Below are 20,997 nucleotides of genomic sequence, written 5' to 3'. Positions count from 1 at the left end.
TAACTCCCGGCCTTCCTGCCACGGCAATGATTTATAGTTAGAGGCCTAACAGGGAATTGGGGAACGGCTTGAAGAGATGCGGAACCAAGTGGGAAACAAGAGACGGTACCAGTGATATCAGAAGTGATAGTTTCTGTGTTCCTGTGCTGCACTGCGCGGGTTTCAGCAGGTTTCGAGGTCCCTTTCTCTGTGCATCTGTGGTGGATGATGTCATTAACACTTCCAGTCTTTGAGGTTGATGTCCCGCTAGAACATCCTATGATAAAAACATGAGCACTGCAGGTACTGAAGAATCCCAAAATGGCTTGCTAGATGAGTTATGGGTGTGTGTTAATACAAACGCATCTGTTTTTGCTTTCTGTTTGTGATAGACTTGACAGCAGGGGCCTGCAAGGCTTCTGCTACGCCGCTTCCTGCTGTCAGAGCCTACAAATCATTGTGCTTTGTGCGTAAATCCACCCTCTACTGTGGGACTCTGCATCGTATGTGTGTTTGTGTGAGGTCGCTGGAGAATCTCCCTCTTTGTGGTAGAAGTGTATAAACCCATGAGGGTTCATTATTGTGATCCATCTCCGTCCCTATTAGTGCCAACATGAACATACTGTGGCGTCCATGCAGCTATTTTTGGTTTCGGTGTGCGCGCGTGTGTGTTTGTAAGGTGATTTTCTTCATGTGCATATTTAGCATTATATGAATGGATTTTGTGTTAATGCTCACAATGAGAAACAACCACCATTTTTTTTTTCATCTACACTTGACTGTCCACCAGGATGCGTCACGATACACCCAAAATATGTGTCAGTTCGTGCACCATGCAGACTATACCTACTCTACCAGCTAGATCTCTCTGTAGAGATGGATCGGAAGATGTTTTTAAGGATAATAAAGATATTTTTACTTCTCTCTATCGTTTCTTTGGGGGTTTTCTTCCTCTCCCCTCCTGTCTGCATCTCGCTCCTCTTTTCTGCCTTCTAATTAACGATGTTAGACTGTGAAAACATCAGTGTTGAACTTCCTACACACACTCACATTTACAAACCGATGTGTTGTGTTTTCAGCACTACAGACGGCAGACATAGACACACTTAGGAATAGGCTTTAGTAGTTATACATTTATTGTTTATAGTAATTCAAAGGTCCCTTAGCTAAGTTAAAGTACTCAAATATTACGATGTAAATACATGCATTTATTTGCATTTGTGTGGCATGCAAATCATTCCTCATCATTTGTTGGTTAGATATGAGGATTGACTATTGTCTTGGGTGCATTTTACAAATACTCCAACAATGCGGATGAGAGTGATGCTGTGATGAAGATGTGTCAAAACGCTTCTGCATCTTACTAACCTCAACCGTTCTTGACATAAACAATGAGAATTATGAAGAAATTAACGAGAGACTTTCACAAAAGATAGTTATTTCTGCTATTATGATAAAATGGTACAAACCGATATCACTAAGTCAGCAGAAAGCATAAAATAGTGTAACGCTTGTCTATATTTTTAAACATACTGAGCCTCTTCTCTTTCTGCAAATTTGATACTAGCTCAAATGAATAATTAAAGGTCTCGCGTAGTAAACATAGACTTAAACATATCCTCTGTTTGTGCCAACAGTAGTAATACAGTGTAGTAGTAGCAGTAGTATGTATTTCTACAAGCACCTTCGAAGTTACAGTGCGAAGGAGATGAGATGCATGTCGAACGGAAGAAGAAGTCTCAACTTGAAGGGACACAAGGACTCATCTCACAATCAGAGGTGACGGGAGCTGTCGCTACAATAAGTACACGTATCCAATGTTCTGCAAATGACGTCGGTCAGAGAAGACCCACAGTACAGAGAACCAAAACGCTTTAATGACAGAGAGCTTGTGATGCTCAGAGATTGAATGTCTCCCCGACTGCTTATCATAGAAGACAGTATAGTGTACAGTGCAACTAGCCAATAAAAAGAGTCCTTCAATACTCTAATGTTGATGAACACTTATTCCACATGCTCACATCATTAAATCAGTCAAACGAATGTCATTTTTTTTTTTTACAGCAACAACAGCTTATTTAACAGCTTATATTTTGATATAATCACCCAATGTTCTGTGCGCCTCTGTGCCATATGTTTTTCTTTAGACGGAATGAGGCGTTAGTCATCGTGTGAAATTGTTTTCGGTCAACCTGTGTTTCTGTCCTTTTGTGCCAGACCATTTAGTGTGTGTTTCATCATAAGTGTGTGTGCACAAATGGGTCTGTTTCACACTGTGTGCGTCTGTATGCTTGAGTGCAAAATGTGGATGCGGAATATCGCAGGGCACGGATACCACTTATGAAACAGCAAACCTGAAATCGATGGCTTCAACCTTTTTCCCTTTCAATTCCCACACGTGTATGGGGATGTAGTTTGGCCTCGATATTCCCTGCCTCGGTATTAGCATCTGAAGTATCTCCCCTCTTCTGGCGTTTTTTTCATGTCTACGTGATTATCTTTGGCTCAGCATAAAGCTTATGAGTGTGTTTCTTTGTGAGGATGTTCACATCTGTGTCGGTTAGCCACACTCCAGGCACAAGGTGAACAGGGTCGTAACACAAAGACAAGTATAGACTGTATGCATTTCATTGTGATTCTCTTCGACAAAGTGGGGATTAAAAAAGTATGATATCTATATTCCCTCCATGTGAGCTTACAGATTTGATATCTATACCACATGCAGATTGAAAGATGAAGTTCTACTGTCATGAAATGGAATATATGGAATATATGCTGATATTGTATTATGTGCATGTTAAAAAATGATATCACTGACTAGCCTAAAAGGTTTCAATTAACATTAGATCAGTGTGTATATTGAATGTGTATATTGAATCATGTAAACCATTAATCACTTATTAACCAAGGGTCACATAGGCTATGTGTCTATAAGATATCATTTCATTCTCACAAGTCTTGAAGGTTCAGCTACACACATATAACACCGATACAGAGCAATATCTGGGTGATGCTAAATAACCTTTTGTCTTATTTCAACCAGTTCACATGTTGATCTTTTCAGTTCATATGTCTGCCATTAACGGTCTGGTCTTGTCTTGGTGTTGTCTTGGCTGGTGTGTGTTGTCTTCTAGGCTCATATGGTTCAGCGCAGACTTGTCCATCAGGTCAGTATTGTGGGTTCTGAGAGGCGGAAGCCTGAGGAATGTGGCTCTTTAATAACAGAGTAAATATGATGTTTGTTTACATCCTTGTGTATACTTTGCTTATTTCCTCAACACTTTGTTTGTGTCTCGTCATCAGCTGCAGTGGGGTTTCAAAAAAATGTCAGCTTTTCCAAGTCTTGTATTTACACGACCAATGAATACTTCTCCTGATATTAGAAGACGGACATTTACCTCGAGACAAGAATCAGTAGAATACTTGAATATTTCAGTTTACATTTGGTAAATTAGAGTAACTGACCCCACTGGCAGATTTTCGTTCTTGATAAAAGTCTGATTTAAATACTTGGTACACAATAACATTTTTTCTTGGATTGACTGTGGTGATAGTCGTGTGTTGCTGTTGCTTCTTTTCGTGTCCTTGTGGTTGTTGTGTTCAGGAAAACTGCTACGTTGTTGTGACCTTGCCGGCAAGTTAGTTCCGCTCAATTGTGCTTCCCCAGTGGTGTTGTGTCTCCTCCCCTCTGTGTATTGTAGTTTTGACTTGTAGAGTGTGCTGTGCGCTGATTTACAATTCAGACCATTAACATTTAATATGTATGATTGCCTGGATTAGCCATGTGTTCACTCTGACGGTATGTATGTCTGTTTTCTTTCCATTTCACTCAATGTCGATATCTGTGAGACCATGTCTTATTCTTGATAGGGCAAATTCTGCTTTACTTTTAATACAACCTGTATACTGACCTTGATTATTTTTCATATTGGATAATGGCTTATAAAAGGGCAATAGTCCCCACATTGCTGCCTCTTATTTTCACAATTTATGAGCTTTTTTTTATTATTATTTAAAATTGAAACCTAATCATTATTAGTTTTACACTTCCCTACATTATCAAACTTAAAACATCTGGTCCTCTTGAGTAATTATATGAAGTGTGAAGAGATTCAAATATATGTAAAGACAGGTTTTCTGAGGTAAACATTGTCCACTAAGACAAGACATATTGGCTCAGCGGCTGAGAATCAATCAGTGTGTCTCCTACACACATTATACAACTCTTAATTAATAAATCTTAATCACCCGAGGCAGAAGACTATGGGATATAATGGGACATACATACATACATTTCCACGTTGAGGTCACAAATACACCCAAAAAATGTCAGAATAACATTTCAGCATATTTTACGTTCAGTGTTCTGAGAGAAAGCTAGACGTCTGAACCTCCTCGCTGCTCTGTAGTCAGGCTTTACGAAATCTAGCTCATGATTGGAGGCTTTGGCCAATCACAGTTCATTTCAGAGAGAGGGTGTTCCTATTGGCTGTTTTTACAAATGCAGATGCGCGGACACGTCCCATCAGTGAAAGCCTGACTCTTATCTAATCAAAAAGGGAGTCTGACAATACAAGCCAATATTTCAGAGATAGAGAGAGAACGTTGCCAATAGTTAAGCCTTCTGCTAACTGTAGCCGGCTGCGGCTAGCTCACGGCTATGGCTACCACTTGAATTACAATGTCCTGAAAGGTTATTATGGAATTTTTGCCCAATTTTGCCAAAAAAACGACCTACCCCAGCCTCAAGTATATTTGGAAAGTATACCGTCCCTAAATTAGAGTGATATGTACCTTGGCAATGATTCATTTTAACACTCCTGCCTAATTTTTCTTCCCAGGGTTATTTGATCTATATATTACAAACAAAAAGGGTGATGGTATTAATAAATACGGGGATTTAAAGTAGATTGTGTGAATCAGAGACAGAATGGGAGAGGCAAAATCTGATTCAGGGTCAGGCAAAGTACGGGATGAAGTGTTTCAGTAATCTGATTATTTGGTGTAACTGGCACGATGATTACAAATCCAGTGAGCTGTCCAGGATGGGATGCACAGCTTTAATCTCTGCAGCGGGGAGAATGAAAGGAAGGATGGAGGGAACGGTAAAAGAGAAGAAAAAAAGAAGAAGGGGGAAATGGAACTGCAGAGACGGTAGTGGAGCAGGGAGCAGAATGGATTCCAGCCCGACAGCAACATGAACACGAGCTGGTGAAGAATGAGTTTCTGGAAGATGCTGCAAGATTTTTCACTTTCCTGCAAACGGTGGCCAGCTCATACACACACACACACACACACACATACACCGGCACACATACTCAAATTGACCAGCCCTCATTAACAAACTCATGATGATAAATGAACATAGAGAACTGGTTCATGAAGCAGTGGGGGAGGAGTGATGGGGATGCAGGTGGAGGCTGTGATCAGTAATACAGCACATATCATGAGCGCAGATGAAGAGAAATATAAAAGGAGTCGACTGTGAAATATATACAACTGAACACTCAAGAGGATGACACGTCACACTGGCTTTAACACAAGCCATGTGAGGGTACTGACAGTCAGAAAAACAAATAAACGCATCATGTAAATGTCTACGTATATTGAAGCAAACGAGACGTTGTACAGAAGACGTTTTCTTCTCACAAACCAGTTTCTTTAATTATAGAATATTCCTAAGGATCTCTGCATAATGTGACAGACACCTAAAGCACACAGTACCAACACCAGGGGTTGTTAGGTTGGAGAGGCTCCTGTCACTGACTGTTTGAAGTGCTGCCTCTCAGCGCTCTCGGGCTGAGTAATGTCTAGCGCTCGTGTTCAAAGCAAAGAGATGAGATAGTGAATATACACTTCTCAGACATTTATGGGCTGCAGGAAGAGAAGAAAATAGAGGCACGCAGGGAAGGAAACACATAAAAGGATACTAGTGGACCAAATTGTATTTATTTACTTTTATTTAAAATTCACAGAATTGTTTTCTAATAAAATTGAAGTAATTTGTATGGGTTGCTTTTATGTTTATTCAAAGTATTTTTGAATTTTCTTTACTGGTTTATTTGGTTAGGGACAGTGCACATTAATACAACATTCCTATAAATGTGCCAGAGTTAGCCAAGAGGATATTAAAAGATTTATCCACCTTTTTTTTAAAAAATATATATATATATGTATACATATAAAGACAGTCAGACAGAAAAAGTGTGGTCAAATGAAAAGTCAGAGGAACTATTTATTAATATTACAAACTAATTAATTTGAATGTAAAGGAGTTCGACTGAGACGTTTTGAGAAAAGAGGTGAACAGAAAATAATGGGAACAAATTGGAAGGAGAAGCAGGCTGTTGATTGAGGAAAAGGGAAGTTGATGGGGAGGAGGCGGTCGAAAGACCAAATAATAATTTGCTTGTTAGAATAAACCTAACGCAATGCATTGGTGCACAAAAACAAAGAACATTCGGCTCCTTATGCATCTGCACAAAAGAAGGGGAAAAAAAACAGTCATTTGAAAAGGGCAGGCGTATCTCTCAGCCATTCAGTGTAATTAACCACTTGAGAATAACATCTCAAACGGATACATATTGTTGCCGTTGACAGGGGAGGACAGGGGGTCAAGAGAACGGGCCGGCGCGCTGTATTTCCTTCCTCGGGGAATCGGAAACATCTCATTGTGCAGGTCAGCCGTAATACGCTATCGGCTGATGAATGAATTCAGAGGTGGGCGTACAAATACCGACACACACCGAGAAACACAAACCACAGGAGCTTTCCTCTGAGATCAGACAGGCAGACAGCGGAGCTCGTGGCGGACTGTGCTCGGCTATGAACGCCTGCCAAACTCACAGTGTGGGCGAAGCCTTTTTAGCCTCTAACGGAGGACAGGGGAGCCCGGGAACGTAGTATCACATTTCCTGCATATAGCCTTGCCATAAAGTGATTGTTATATCATTGTAATGGATTGAGAAACGTAACCTGACTGGGGCTTTTAGTGAAACCACATCCTGATATCCAGGACTTGCGGTATACCTTGGAGGAACCGTGGATGTGTTTGTGTACATTTCCAGACCTGTTGATGTTGGCATAGATGTGCAATGTGTGTGCTGTTGGTGTGGGAGGAATGGATTTGTGTACAACGTGTTGCGTTTTTTTTGTGTAAAATGGTGTTGGATCTGTATTCACGTGCATGCTCTCCTCTCCGTTTTGTTTTGAACAGTTCTCTCCCTCTCCATTGCAGGCCGACGCATCCACCAGCTTCCTGCGTGCAGCTCGTTCGGGGAACCTGGACAAGGCTCACGATCACTTGAAGAATGGACTCAACATCAACATAGCTAATCAAGTAAGATCATTCCGTTCAACCCATCAGCACGGCGATCCAAGAAAGCTGTTTTCGCGCATGTGTTGTGTCAGTGGGAGTAGAAAAGAAAGCCAGCCACCGATTTGAATTGAAGAAATGATGACTGGTATCAAAATCAATTTCAACATTTAGTGCTCACAGTGTTTAACAAAAATGGCAGCCTACACAAGAGTACCTGCTGTAGGAATCGCACTCAATCCAAAAATTACTTTTTTTGTTGTTTTTCTTTGGATCTTTGCGGGTACATTGCTACGGTATTTATGCATTTGTGGATTAATTCACATAAAAAGCCAGGAGCTGGATGCTCCATGCATGTCGTCTTGGGGAGTCGAAATCCATTCTGAAAAACAAAGCTACTGCAGTCTAGTAACCTCCATGCCAGTCTAGGATGAAAGAGTACTACTGAGCCACATTATCAGCAGACCAAGGCAAGATGACTTTATTGCTTGCAGTTGTTAATGTTCCTCAGGAGAAATGTCCAATGTTGCAGGTCTGGATGATGTGTTTTTTTTTTGTGATATACTACAGCAGGGATGTTAATGCCACTTTATAAGCTCTTTTCCTTGAAACCAAACCGCAAGTTTATTAATTCATGCCCAGGGCAGCCGATTGGAAAAATTGCTCAGTGCCTTTTGGCTGCCTTTTTGTTCTGAGCATAAAATATTGCATCATAATATCTGTGGGGGTCACCTGTTGTCAGACCAGTAAGACGCACCTTTTGCTCGGGCCACAATAAGCCAAAAGTCTCATATTCCTGCCAAAGATATACTAGATATACTGATAACACATTTTCAAGAAACAAATAACCCTGCCACACTCTGTTCTCAACATATGAATGTAGAATATGTGCTGTAAAAGTTTGACATCAGTTCAAATTCTACTTTGATAAAATGCAGAGACTGTTTTTTGCCTCTTGCTCTAATGTCTGGGACTGTGTAGGTCTTTGTCACCCCACTGTGGGAAAGTAAAAGGCCTTTCCCTGAAGTAACAAGGTCATGATTATGAAATGAGAATGTTACTTAGGAACTTCATTTTACTCCTCAGTGAGATACAGCACACCGCACATCATTTGTTTTAGTCTTCAAAGGAACTTGGGATTTGAATGCGACGCATAATCTCACCGTTCTCTCAATTGAACGCCATTCTGCAGGATGTAAAATATAAGACTCAAAAAGAAAATTTTAAAATTCACGGCTCCTTAGACCTCCTGATTCTCTGTCTTTTGTGTAAAGCGGTGTGCATGAATAATTAAGTATATTAGATTATAGTCCCCTCAATCTTCTGCCCTACTGTCTGCACGCTTACACCTTGTTGCATCACGACCATAAAACACTCCAACTGCAGGCGACTGGATATCATGAGACATGTGTGTGAAAGTGAATACGTGTGCTTTGGACACACACACACACACACACACCAGCTTGCCAGTAAGTTGTTGTGTTAGGGATGGCTGGGGAGTGGGAGTGATGTTTGGTAAATGAAGAGACAAGTGCTTTTATACGCAGACAAAACGCTGTCAGCGAGATGGAAGTCTGGGCATCAAGACTGAACGCAGCAATCTGTGGCGTGCTGTGTGATGCGTGCATTCACGCACCGGCACGAGAGACACGGAAGACGAGATACGCAGAAGATAAGACGACTATTGACGGAAACGGAAACGTTTTGCGCGACATTCAAGGGTCCTTGACATACGTCTATTGAGAATGTAATCAACCAGATAATTAATATTGATATGATCTACAATAATTTAATTTCATGCCCCCAACCATGTGATCAATTATATTTCTAAAGACCCTTAATTTGATCCTCTAAAGGAAATATTTCCCTCCATATCCCACTACCCTATTTGCCTTTCTTTTGATGTTTTCTTTTTGTTTTATATCGAGATATACAGAGAGCTTGAGATTGTTTATGAGTGATTTATGTGTTTCTGCACCAACAACCTGTCCTTGCTATACCTACTGCCGGCTCTTGTTGGTTCTCTCTCTCTCCCTCCCTCTCTCTCTCCCCCCGTCTTTACCTGTAGTCATTGAGGTGTCTAAATACCGACCCTTGTTGTGCTACTGTCTGTGTCTGTGGCGTACATAAATGCACGTCATTCACATGTAGATGTCTGTGGTGCGGCTGTTATTGGACATTGAAAGTGATGTTTGTTTTGTGTTAAAAAGCAAACTGAATGCCACAGTGTCTTCTTTTTAGTCAGCAGATGTTCAGGCACTTTGCATTTAACGGTGTGTGTAACTGCCACTGACACACACTGTGTTTCCCGTCACTGTGCGCATGCTCGCAGAGAGACTTTGGTGCCCGTCTGAATTTAGTGACACCGCAGTGTGACGGGAAGCCTGAGAGCAGTGTGGATAACTGAGACTCCTGGTGGCCAGATTGGTTACAGCAGGCAGGTCGCAGCTTTCGACTCTACCAGTACAATGTGGAGCCAGCCATCCAGAGAGACAATCAGACAGACAGAAGGACAATGTTGAGATAAAACAGGTGTCTGCTATCGCTGCCCTGCCTTCTCCCTACTCATCAGCCTCATCAGGTTTTCATGTCGCCAGGACTGAGTCCTCCTGCTGTCGTGTGTTTATCAGTAAAGTTCAGAGAAAGACGAGCGACGTTCCGCACAGCTGGAGAAGATGAGCATATGTTGCAGTGCTCACAGGGGCGTGAGACCGAAGAAATGCAGTGTTTCTTTTTCTGCTCCTCAATTTCCCTCCATAGGGAGGTTTCATTGAACACAGGTTGAATGTGAACTTGGGAGTTTGAAGATGTTGAGTCGCACAAATTAAACATGTTTGGCAATTGTGAAAGGTCTTGAGATACGTTATGTGAGTGGTTGGGGCTAAGACCTCAGTGATCATTAAAGGCCAAGGAGACGACGAGGCCAAGGAGACGACAAGTCCAAGGAGACAAGGCCAAAGAAGGGCAAGGATGTGTGGAGATTTCTGAGAGATCGTTTCACTGTAGAAGGTAGAATGTGTGTTGAGTAAGAACACAACTTACTGCAACTCATTACTTTGCCCTGAGAGATGTGGTATCACTTTTCAATTAATTGTGGACTGGGATTATAATAATCCTGATTATGAACGGGACTATCAAACTGTAACCTTTTCAGAGAATATTGCGTAATATGTTTCTTATAGGTCTAATGTGACTAAATCTCTTTGTCTTCTCCCTAAGAATGGTCTCAACGGGTTACACCTGGCCTCTAAAGAAGGTCACGTCAAAATGGTCCTGAATCTACTACACTCTGGCATTGAGCTGGAAGCCACCACCAAGGTACCGTGTTCCCTCTGTGCGCTTACTCATCTAAAGCAGCTCAACTGAAATGAATAAAGCACTTTCACTGTCACACCTTCCCGACACTTTTCTTAATTTAAACTAAGCTCTGAGCTAATTCAGCTGCACTGCAACTATAGCAAACATCCATAAATAAACTGTGTCAAAGAACAGCTATGTATTTGTACAAAATAAATGCAATATAGGCAAATAAACTATAGGTTATCTGCAATGACCAGGTGTTAAGATCATGTTTTTTTCCACCTGAACTGTAACATCTGAATTTAATAACTAATAATAGTTTGGTTTTCTTTGTCATAAGGAACAGAAAAGGTTGGGGTTTGCCTCTTTCATCGTCACATCTTTTTTGTTATATACCGGACGATTACAAAACACGAGATGTATTTCAGTGTTGAGTTCTGAGTGTAGAGATCTAGGCCATTCTGTTGCAATCATTCTCTTCTGGTTCACTCTAATTTTCCTCTCTCTCTCTCTCTCTTTCGGTGTGGTTTTGTGTGTGTGTGTGTGTGTGTGTGTGTCGATGCGTGTGTGTGACCTCCAGAAAGGGAACACGGCTCTCCATATCGCAGCGCTGGCAGGGCAGGAGAGAGTGGTGGCTGAGCTCGTCAACTATGGTGCCAACGTTAATGCCCAGTCGCACGTGAGTCACCGCGAGCTTTGAGCAAGAGAAGAGTGTGCCAAGTCTGTGTGTATGCATCTGTATTCCTGCGCTGAACAGTGTGTGTGTGTATTTCCGCGCTCGCATATGTGACACACCTGCGAAAGAGTATATTTACATACAAGCACAGTGTGTTCTTGTAAAGATAAACACTTATTAATTTTTTATTGCTCAGGTCAACTGAGACATACATCCCTTTATGTATGCATGAGGTTATATGTGTGTGTTTTTCTTTGTTTAACTTGTTCTGATATTGCATCTTGTAATATGGGCCCATATGATTGTGCGTTTGTGTAGACGAAACTATGCATAATCTATTCATGCCCTTACAGAAAGGGTTCAGTCCTCTCTACATGGCAGCACAGGAGAATCACTTAGAGGTGGTAAAGTTCCTGCTCGAGAACGGTGCCAATCAGAGTCTCCCAACCGAGGTACGTCATGGAAAAAGAGATATGTGTGTGTGTGTGTGTGTGTGTGTGTGTGTGTGTGTGTGTGTGTGTGTGTGTATTTCAGGCTACTGGATATTTTATCTTTCACTTTATCTGCTCATAGAATAGAATATCACGTGGTGTTCAATTCACCCTCTTCATTCATCCTCCCTCTTCCCCATTCTTTTTCTCTTCCTTGCCCCTTCCTGACCCTCCCTACTTTTTCGGTCATCTCTCCTCTCTCTCACCCGCTGTCCCCTCTCTCAGGACGGCTTCACCCCTCTGGCGGTAGCCCTCCAGCAGGGCCACGAAAATGTTGTGGCGCTGCTCATCAACTATGGCACCAAGGGCAAGGTGCGCCTCCCTGCATTGCACATCGCCGCACGAAACGACGACACGCGCACCGCCGCGGTGCTCCTCCAGAATGATCCGAATGCTGATGTTCTTAGCAAGGTATACGCCCGCTGAGATTGTGTGTACTACCGTGGAAGGTTTACTAAGTGTACAGTGATAATACAATCAGCCAAAATGCAATCTCCAAACCTATCGTTCTTGGGGGCAAAGGACAATATTTTGGGGGTTGCTGAGTTGCCCAAGACTTCCTCTTCCGTGTGCCGGTCATTGTTTACTGTCCGATTGGCAACTTGAGTTGCGAGTATGGAGTTGCAGCTGAGAGACGACGTCTACGGCTAGTCTCTATAAACAGATATCTGCATATGAGCGAAGACAACTTTTCTTAAAAGAGCTGAGTAGAAGCTAGATTGTCGGTGGGTTCAGAGATTGTGTTTCGGCCAATGCTTTCTGCCTCATTTGCCAAAGCTCGCTCTAACATGATTGGTCAATAGTATTTTAACTACAAATAGAAACCAAAATGCTTTCATCCCCAAAAAATCTTGTCCCGTTGCCTAAAGATTCTGCATTTATATGCAGATATATGTTTATAGATATCAGCTAAAAAGATAAGAAAAATGAAAATACATTACACAATGTATTTTCCATAAATGAAAAGAAAACTCTCCAAGCGAATACTAAAGTGAGGCAGGTAGGTGCCACAGCTTTTTTATTGCAAATCCCTGTTCAAAAGAAAAACACCATTTATTATGGAAAAGAATCTTCAAAACCGACAGTTATACAATCCTTTGGGCAATTGTCTGACTGTTCTCTCTAAATTTAATCTAACTTTATTCTTACTTTAATCTGTGTCATGCGCGTTGATGTAAACTTGTTTTTTCTAAAGTGATATAAATAGCTTGTAATTATTCTTATTTATACTTCAACCTCACACTTTCCCATTATGTCTCTCTTTCTCTGCAGACTGGTTTCACACCCCTCCATATTGCAGCCCATTATGAGAACATGAGCGTAGCCCAGCTGCTGCTGAACAGAGGAGCCAATGTGAACTTCACCCCCAAGGTCAGTTTCTCTCCGCTGTCGCACCAAAAGTGACCTCTGAAAAAAACATGCGTTGATTAATACGACTAACTTATTTCTTGCTACTTCTCTAGAATGGCATCACGCCCCTTCATATAGCCTGCAGGAGGGGCAACACGATGATGGTCAGACTACTGCTGGACAGAGGAGCACAGATTGATGCCGTAACTAAGGTAGCGTACTGTTCAGCTCCACTCTGCTCTGGCATTTTATCACTTATGCATGACCAACGCCTTCCAAATATCTATTTCCTCCATCTGTCTTCCTCCCTGCTGTCTCTTTTGTCTTTTACCACATTTCCAATTTCTCTCCTCGGTCTCTCTCTTTTGTAGGATGAGCTGACTCCTCTCCACTGTGCAGCCAGGAATGGCCATGCTCGCATCATTGAGCTCCTGCTGGAACACGGTGCTCCCATCCAGGCTAAAACCAAGGTAGAGGCTGTATAATCAGCAATGATCATCAGGGTGTACTGTTCAATACTGATTTTTTGTGAATCGCTATCTCATTACTGAGTGAGATTCCATATTTTATGACGAATAATGTTCCCACGGCCAACAGAAAATCGGCATATTAAGCCAACTTCCTAGAAACCTGCCTGTGTCCCATTCTTTCCGTTCCTACAGAACGGTCTGTCCCCCATCCACATGTCAGCTCAGGGGGATCACATGGACTGTGTCAGGCAGCTACTGCAGTACAACGCTGAGATCGATGATATCACGCTGGACCATTTAACTCCTCTTCATGTAGCAGCCCACTGTGGTCACCATCGGATGGCCAAAGTCCTACTGGACAAGGGGGCCAAAGCCAATGCACGAGCTCTGGTAGGTTTTATTTAGATGACTTTGTAATATAAGAAGTTGTCCATCAATCAAGATGGTCGTAGTGATTGTCGTGTCTCTATTGTGATCTTCATGTTGAGGGGAAATAAATGCAATGATTCATTTCTTGATTTGATAGGTATAATGTATTCATCTATCATGATAAAAACTTAAAAGGAAAGGCAATCTTTAATGCAGACTATAACTAGTCTATATTAAAGTAATGCTGTAAAGAAAACAGAAATCTGAACAATCTATGGTTCAATAGGTATAAAGTGATTGTGGCTTCAGTACTTGAACTGTTTCCTCTGTGTTTCCAGAATGGCTTCACACCTCTCCATATTGCCTGCAAGAAGAACCACATGCGGTCCATGGACCTGCTGCTTAAGCACTCTGCTTCCCTAGAAGCTGTCACAGAGGTGAGACCATGTGACCACCAGGGACCGGCTCTGAAAATGAACAGTTAACCACTCCTTTGAAGTGCAGGAAAGTTTTCACCCGAGTGGCATTCATGAGCCTTGGTGACCTTCTCTGTCTGTGTTGTTTTTTTGTGTGTGTGTGTGTAGTCTGGTCTCACTCCTCTTCATGTAGCAGCATTCATGGGCCATCTGAACATAGTAAAGAACCTGCTCCAGAGAGGGGCTTCACCTAATGCTTCCAATGTGGTGAGAACCCCTTTTTCCAACCCGACACTGAACACATTTTGACTTTACTACTCTATTACTTGGTTTACAAACTGAACCTGTCGCTGTTCAGCAATATGTAGTTGACTAATGGCTTGAAAATCTCAGTTACATACATACATGCAAGTGGTGTTACGATTATGTAATTTAAATGACCTGGTTGACCTTTATTCATCTTCACCAGAAAGTGGAGACTCCCCTCCACATGGCCTCCAGAGCAGGACACTGTGAAGTTGCTCAGTTCCTGCTGCAGAACACGGCACAAGCGGACGCTAAGGCTAAGGTACGAGTCGTGTAGTCTTGATTTTGTCATCCCAACAAAACGGCATAAAAAGTTTAATAAAGCCGGGTAGTATTGTTAATCATTACCCCACTGCTTAATGATATCCATTTCCCTGTTCAAAACTTAAATGGACTTCTTTCTCTTTGTGCCCAGGACGACCAGACACCTCTACACTGTGCGGCCCGCATGGGCCACAAGGAGCTCGTCAAGTTGCTTCTTGAGCACAAGGCCAGCCCCGACTCGGCTACCACTGCAGGCCACACACCCTTACACATCTCTGCACGTGAAGGACATATCCACACTATCCGAATCTTGTTGGACGCTGGGGCACAGCAGACCAAGATGACAAAGGTAGAGAAAAAATAGTTTCGTAGGCATTAATGCTCTATTACGGCAAGACGATTCCAGCCTCAACTGAAATTAGGCACTGCTCGAGTCAAGGCAAACATGTTTTGTATTGAGCTTGAAGAGTTTTAATAAAGTTGGGTATTAATATAAATGCGAAACATGAGAATTAAAGAGAAAACTAACCCCGTCTGTGTTTTCCGTCCAGCGACAGTGAGCATGACACACAATAATGACAAGCATTTTCTTTTGAGCAGAAAGGCTTCACTCCCCTCCACGTGGCCTCTAAATATGGGAAGGTGGACGTGGCCGAGCTCCTTCTGGAGAGAGGGGCCAACCCTAACGCAGCTGGGAAGGTGAGGCAATCTGTGCTTTCTGTAATTCAGCTCGCTGTGAAGAGCAATTGAGCCTGAAAGGTTGACGCCATAGAGATGATTTGGGGATATCAGCTTTACTGTATGTGTTTCATATATACATGTTTTTGTGTGTGTGTGTGTGTATGTTTGTGGCTTTATATATGTGTACATGTGTGTGTGTGTGTTTAACAGAACGGTCTGACACCCCTTCATGTGGCCGTCCATCACAACAACCTGGATGTTGTTAGACTCCTGGTCAGCAAGGGAGGATCTGCACACAGCACTGCCCGAGTAAGATGCTCACATATGTGTGTGCACGTACTCACACAGGCAGGCCAACACAGCATGCCAACCCATCGCTGACACACATACTGAACGAGCTCAAATGCGTGTGCGATACCTAAACATACAGTAACTTACATGACAACCTTTGTACTCCGAAGCACTCTATCATCACGACAGCATTCGAGTTTGAATCTAAAATTAGATCTGAACAGTGCTAATAAAAGCGATGCCCACTCCTGTGTGTTACTGTATGCCCTTGTTTGTTTCTCCTTACAGAATGGCTACACTTCCCTGCACATAGCGGCCAAGCAGAACCAGATGGAGGTGGCCAGTTGTCTGCTGCAGAATGGGGCAACACCCAATGTAGAGTCCCTCCAGGGCATCACGCCCCTACACCTGGCTTCACAGGAGGGGCGGCCGGACATGGTGGCCCTGCTCATCTCCAAACAGGCCAACGTTAATCTGGGAAACAAGGTGTGGTATTAGAATGGATCAGAACGTGTCAATCCCAGAGAGTGAAAGCTCATTTATGTAGCTTTTCAACATCAAAAATGATCCTTTCCTTTGCCGTCCCTTCTGTCTTTTAGAGTGGGTTGACCCCTCTGCATCTTGTGGCTCAGGAAGGTCACGTGGGAATCGCTGACACGTTGGTCAAACAAGGAGCTTCCGTTTACTCTGCTTCACGGGTGCGTTTCACAGTCTCCTCTGGTGCACAGACGGAAGCAGTGTCATGATGTAGTCTCTGACTTCAGGACATAAAAAAATGAGCCTGAATGGGCCGCACCTACAGTATGGTGTCATAGTCATCGGGCTTTTCTGTTATTTTACAATTTTCATTTATTTTTCAGAGTTAGATGGTTTGCCATGTGGCTAGCTCGACAATTCTCTGTCTATCCGGGAATGAAGAAGTGGATAGCAGTTTGATATAACTAATGTTTTCATTAAATAAATAAAATATGATCTATGAATATTTAATTTACAGCGTGTGGGTTTGTCACACTAGCTCATTAGTGTTCAAGACATTACAAATGTATATAAAATCTATCAGTTATCTTGAAGACAACATCAAAATGGACTTAGTAGGTGATGAGCCTTCAGTTCTGCACACTCACTTTACTTTGTACGAGTGTTTGCATAAGGCCCCTTTATAGACATTAAAAAACGAAGCTACTGAACAGCAGCTAATAGTCTCTTTCTCTCTCTCTCTCTCCTCGTCTCAGATGGGCTACACACCCCTTCATGTGGCCTGTCACTATGGCAACATCAAGATGGTGAAGTTCCTTCTGCAGCAGCAGGCTCATGTGAATAGCAAGACGAGGGTAAAGGATTTCTGTCTCACTTGTATGATAGTACAAGTGTGTTTATTATTATATTTTTGTCTGACCGTCGTTCCTCTTTAATTCTCCAGTTGGGTTACACCCCTCTGCACCAGGCCGCTCAGCAGGGCCATACTGATATTGTCACCCTGTTGTTGAAACACGGAGCCCCGCCCAATGAGATTACCACGGTGAGACACCTTTAGGAATTACCTTCTCCTGTTATAGTCTTCCTCTCAACACTGGTCACTCCCTCTTGCCTGCACACTGATGTCTCTGGGCAAACATGCTTCCTATAGAGAGCGTGAAAAACAAATAAGTAAATGACTCTTTTGAAGGCATGCCTTACACCTGATGCGCAACATGATTCAAATGGCTTGACAGACATAATTTAGTAAAAACCAATAAGACAATGTTGACCACATCATATTCGTAAGGGAGAAAGTCAATATACTGTACTGAAATATCCCTCTACTGTAATGCTGCCTTCAAGTGCATCACCTATGGTGGGGCCAATAGGATTTAGTTTTAGTTTTAGTTTTAAGATTAAGATTTGTAAATGGTATGAACCGCTCAGGGAGATTCTATAATGGGATGCATATGAGTGTCACCATTGATCGTCCCTTTATGCAGATGATAGTGTTTTATATTTTTGCAATTTGTATTATTTTCCCCCGTTGATATTACACATTTTTTGACTTTCATATTTCTAATTCCACATTGAAAGCAGTCACCTTGCCAAAGCTGTAATAACAATAATTATAACATGTTTTGGGGATTTGGATTTTTGTGATGGATCTTATATGACCCACATAATTAATAAGGTAATAGATTTGTAGTTTTTTGCAATCTGTAGGATGGCAATCACCTTATGTGCAGACATCAGTTCAGTATTTCTTCTAAAGGAATGTTAATAAACTCTAAATAAACTAATTATGTACACCATACCTACATCTAAGAGATTTATCATATTATTACATTAATTTGCGCGAAATAACAGATGTTGTGAAAATGTAGTTTTTTAAGACTTTCCATAGAAAGAATGATGGAAATACTGTGCTTTCTGTTTCTCACCTTTCCCCGTACAGAATGGGACGTCTCCCCTGGGTATTGCTAAGCGTCTGGGTTACATCTCTGTCATTGATGTGCTCAAACTGGTTACCGAGGAGTCTGTCTCCGCGGTGAGCAACACATCACGCATGGTTCACATGGTTACACCAGAACTCAAAGAAGTAGCCTTGACACACCATGACTCAGATGTTCAATCGAACAATTGTCCTGTCTTGATCGGGTTCAGCTCCCTCACCAGCTTGCAAAATAATTCTGCATTTTTCCATTTATTCTTATCGCTCTCCTTTGCATTCTCCCTCCTCTGTCTCTGTCATATCTCTCTCGTCCATCCTCCTCCTGCTCTACACAGATCACTACAGAGAAGCATCGGATGAGTTTCCCTGAGACAGTAGATGAGATTTTGGATGTTTCGGAGGATGAAGGTAGGCTATCCCATTTAATTATGTTATCAACTGTACAGCTTTGATACTTAATGTTCAGCCCTGATTTGCTTTTTTTTTTGGTAGAAGAAGGCTGTATGGGAGCTACACTGACACATCAAAGCACCACCATGAATTTAAATATGTTTGTGACTGTTTATAACGCCCTTTTCCGTTTGTTTTGTAGGGGTTGCCCAGCTCACTTTAGGTAGGATTGTGTCTGTATCTCTGGCTTGTCCGGTCCAGTGACTAGTGAACTTGTGCCTTCATTGCAATTCTCATTTTCTCTGTGCGTCACTAATTGTCTTTTTAATCGGTTTCTCTGACTCTCCTCTCAACTCCAGCCCTGTTTGCTCTTCTCTATCTTTATCTTCTCTATCTTTATCCCTCTCCCTCTTGCTCAGAGATTTATTTTTGAAAAATGTGTCAGTTTTTCATCAGCATGTAGTCACGACATTTTCCTTTTTTTTACCAGCGTTCAATGCACATCTGTTCGTGGACTCATTATTGCCGGAACTCCAGTACCCTCTGCATTTAAAAGACGAGCGGCTCCCTTCCAATCGAGCCATTATGAAAATGAGTGCTCCTACCTTTTACAGGCTAATTGATCAACAAGCTAAATTACACACATGCTGTCCCCAAGCTGTGACGCTGCACACGCACAGTTGCTGCTCATGCAGTCGTCACATTTTGAAGCATTTGTTCACACAAACTTGTCGTTTAATCGTATTGCTTTTTCTTCTTTAACATTTTTGTGTTTACCTGTACAGCTTGTACTAATGAACGTTTAAATGTCTGTGAACAACTCTGTCTCGTGAACAACTCTGTCTCGTGAACAACTCTGTCTCGTGAAGTGGTTTATCGTTTAATATTGTGGTTATGGTTATTATTTCAATATCATTCCTCCTTAATAATTGAGGTATTTTCTCCTACACAGAAACAACCATCACCACATGTGATTTCATCTTTAATGGGCATGCTCACTAAAAACGCTGTCACCGGGTGCCTTGCAGTTTGCCGTCCGTGCAGTGTCTTAAACTGTGTTCAAATTCACTGTCTTTCCAGTCCTCTTCTTTCACTCCTTTAGTTTCCATTTGCTCTGGTTGTTGTTGTTGGTTTGACTCCATTGCTCAGACTAAAATATTTGAGATTGCTTTGTGGAACTTTTTTCTTCTTCTGTGGTTCTCATGAAGGTGAAGGGATGCGAAGGATGGCGGTGGTTAACTACTACTACCACGACGACTACTTACGTCGATTGAGAATTGAGTCAAGTGACATTATTTTGATTCAGAGAGGCCAACCACAGTTCAAGAAACTGTCACTCATTCAAATGAAATCAAAATGGGGAATTCCATTGGCAGATTTCTTGCTTGATTTAAGAAATTGTATAACTGAGTGGAAGAACTTGAGAGCTGAGATCAGCATCATTTTGCCCTGTATTTCCCCGGTCTCGTCCTTTTCTCTCTTAATTCTTGATGTGCAACCTGTTCTTTGCCATTTTTTTTTGCTGTTTCCTCTTTGATCCTCTTCCACCTTTCTTACCTCTGTATTTTGCCCACAGGAGACGAGTTGCTCGGGATGGATGGAGGACGCTATTTGAAGCTTGATGACTTCAAGGACCAGGACGATGACTTCCTCTCTCCAAAGAAAACCCTTAGAGAATTTGAGGGTGGCATGGGTACCACGTAAGTCATTGTGTACTCACTTTTCTGCATTTGTGTTGCCTATTTAATGTAACAAATGTTGTCAAATGGGATTGAGTGAGTCATTGAGTGGCTGGCATAGTTCAATTACAGCATCTCTGTTCTAAATTATGAGAAGAATGAGACCAAATTATCTTTATTGTAGGATAATAGTCAGCTGTTTCTTGCCTTACATAATCCTCACCTCCTCTCCTACAGGCCGTATTCTCCTGCTATTCCCAGGATCCCTTGCGTGTCCCCAGAGACTGTACTGCTGGATCAGGTAGGCTTAGCCCTTTATGTTCCCAGGATGCATTGCATTTTGTCAGCGTGTGTTTCTTTATCCCACTGAAGACGGATATTTGTGAAAGTTAAAAAGTATTCTGACGTTTATTTTTAGCTCTACTTTTAGTTTAGCTCTACTTTTAGTCTCCTCTTCTTCTGGTTTCCTCTCTTTTTCCTCACTCAGCTCATTGTGCAGTCATTTTTTTTTAGCACTTTCTCCTCTCTCTCCTTTTTCTCTGCCTATCTTTTCTCCGTCGTTCCCTCCAGCTTTTCTCTGACTTAATCTTTTCAGTCATGGTTATTT

The 20,997-nt window shown here is 42.0% G+C and overlaps 1 protein-coding gene across 1 annotated transcript in view; it reads left to right on the top strand.

Moving 5' to 3' along the window:
* Positions 1 to 20,997, top strand: part of ank1b (ankyrin 1, erythrocytic b) — a gene marked incomplete at both ends in the record, with an annotated part of 64,151 nt that overhangs the window by 24,424 nt on the left and 18,730 nt on the right. Inside the window, 24 exons of the mRNA XM_079178620.1 lie at positions 7,217 to 7,318; positions 10,514 to 10,612; positions 11,175 to 11,273; positions 11,624 to 11,722; positions 11,987 to 12,172; positions 13,034 to 13,132; positions 13,225 to 13,323; positions 13,483 to 13,581; positions 13,774 to 13,971; positions 14,289 to 14,387; positions 14,535 to 14,633; positions 14,836 to 14,934; positions 15,088 to 15,285; positions 15,537 to 15,635; positions 15,828 to 15,926; positions 16,197 to 16,394; positions 16,508 to 16,606; positions 17,141 to 17,239; positions 17,329 to 17,427; positions 18,325 to 18,417; positions 18,657 to 18,729; positions 18,914 to 18,934; positions 20,288 to 20,411; positions 20,628 to 20,691. Of these exons, the coding sequence (XP_079034746.1) occupies positions 7,217 to 7,318; positions 10,514 to 10,612; positions 11,175 to 11,273; positions 11,624 to 11,722; positions 11,987 to 12,172; positions 13,034 to 13,132; positions 13,225 to 13,323; positions 13,483 to 13,581; positions 13,774 to 13,971; positions 14,289 to 14,387; positions 14,535 to 14,633; positions 14,836 to 14,934; positions 15,088 to 15,285; positions 15,537 to 15,635; positions 15,828 to 15,926; positions 16,197 to 16,394; positions 16,508 to 16,606; positions 17,141 to 17,239; positions 17,329 to 17,427; positions 18,325 to 18,417; positions 18,657 to 18,729; positions 18,914 to 18,934; positions 20,288 to 20,411; positions 20,628 to 20,691 (2,643 nt within the window). The remainder of the gene's footprint in view (positions 1 to 7,216; positions 7,319 to 10,513; positions 10,613 to 11,174; positions 11,274 to 11,623; positions 11,723 to 11,986; positions 12,173 to 13,033; positions 13,133 to 13,224; positions 13,324 to 13,482; positions 13,582 to 13,773; positions 13,972 to 14,288; positions 14,388 to 14,534; positions 14,634 to 14,835; positions 14,935 to 15,087; positions 15,286 to 15,536; positions 15,636 to 15,827; positions 15,927 to 16,196; positions 16,395 to 16,507; positions 16,607 to 17,140; positions 17,240 to 17,328; positions 17,428 to 18,324; positions 18,418 to 18,656; positions 18,730 to 18,913; positions 18,935 to 20,287; positions 20,412 to 20,627; positions 20,692 to 20,997) is intronic.

Source organism: Pholis gunnellus, assembly GCF_910591455.1.
Source record: "Pholis gunnellus genome assembly, chromosome: 18".
Classification (NCBI taxonomy): Eukaryota; Metazoa; Chordata; class Actinopteri; order Perciformes; family Pholidae; genus Pholis; species Pholis gunnellus.
Note: the sequence above shows the minus strand (reverse complement) of the source record. Positions and strands in the feature narration are given on the sequence as shown.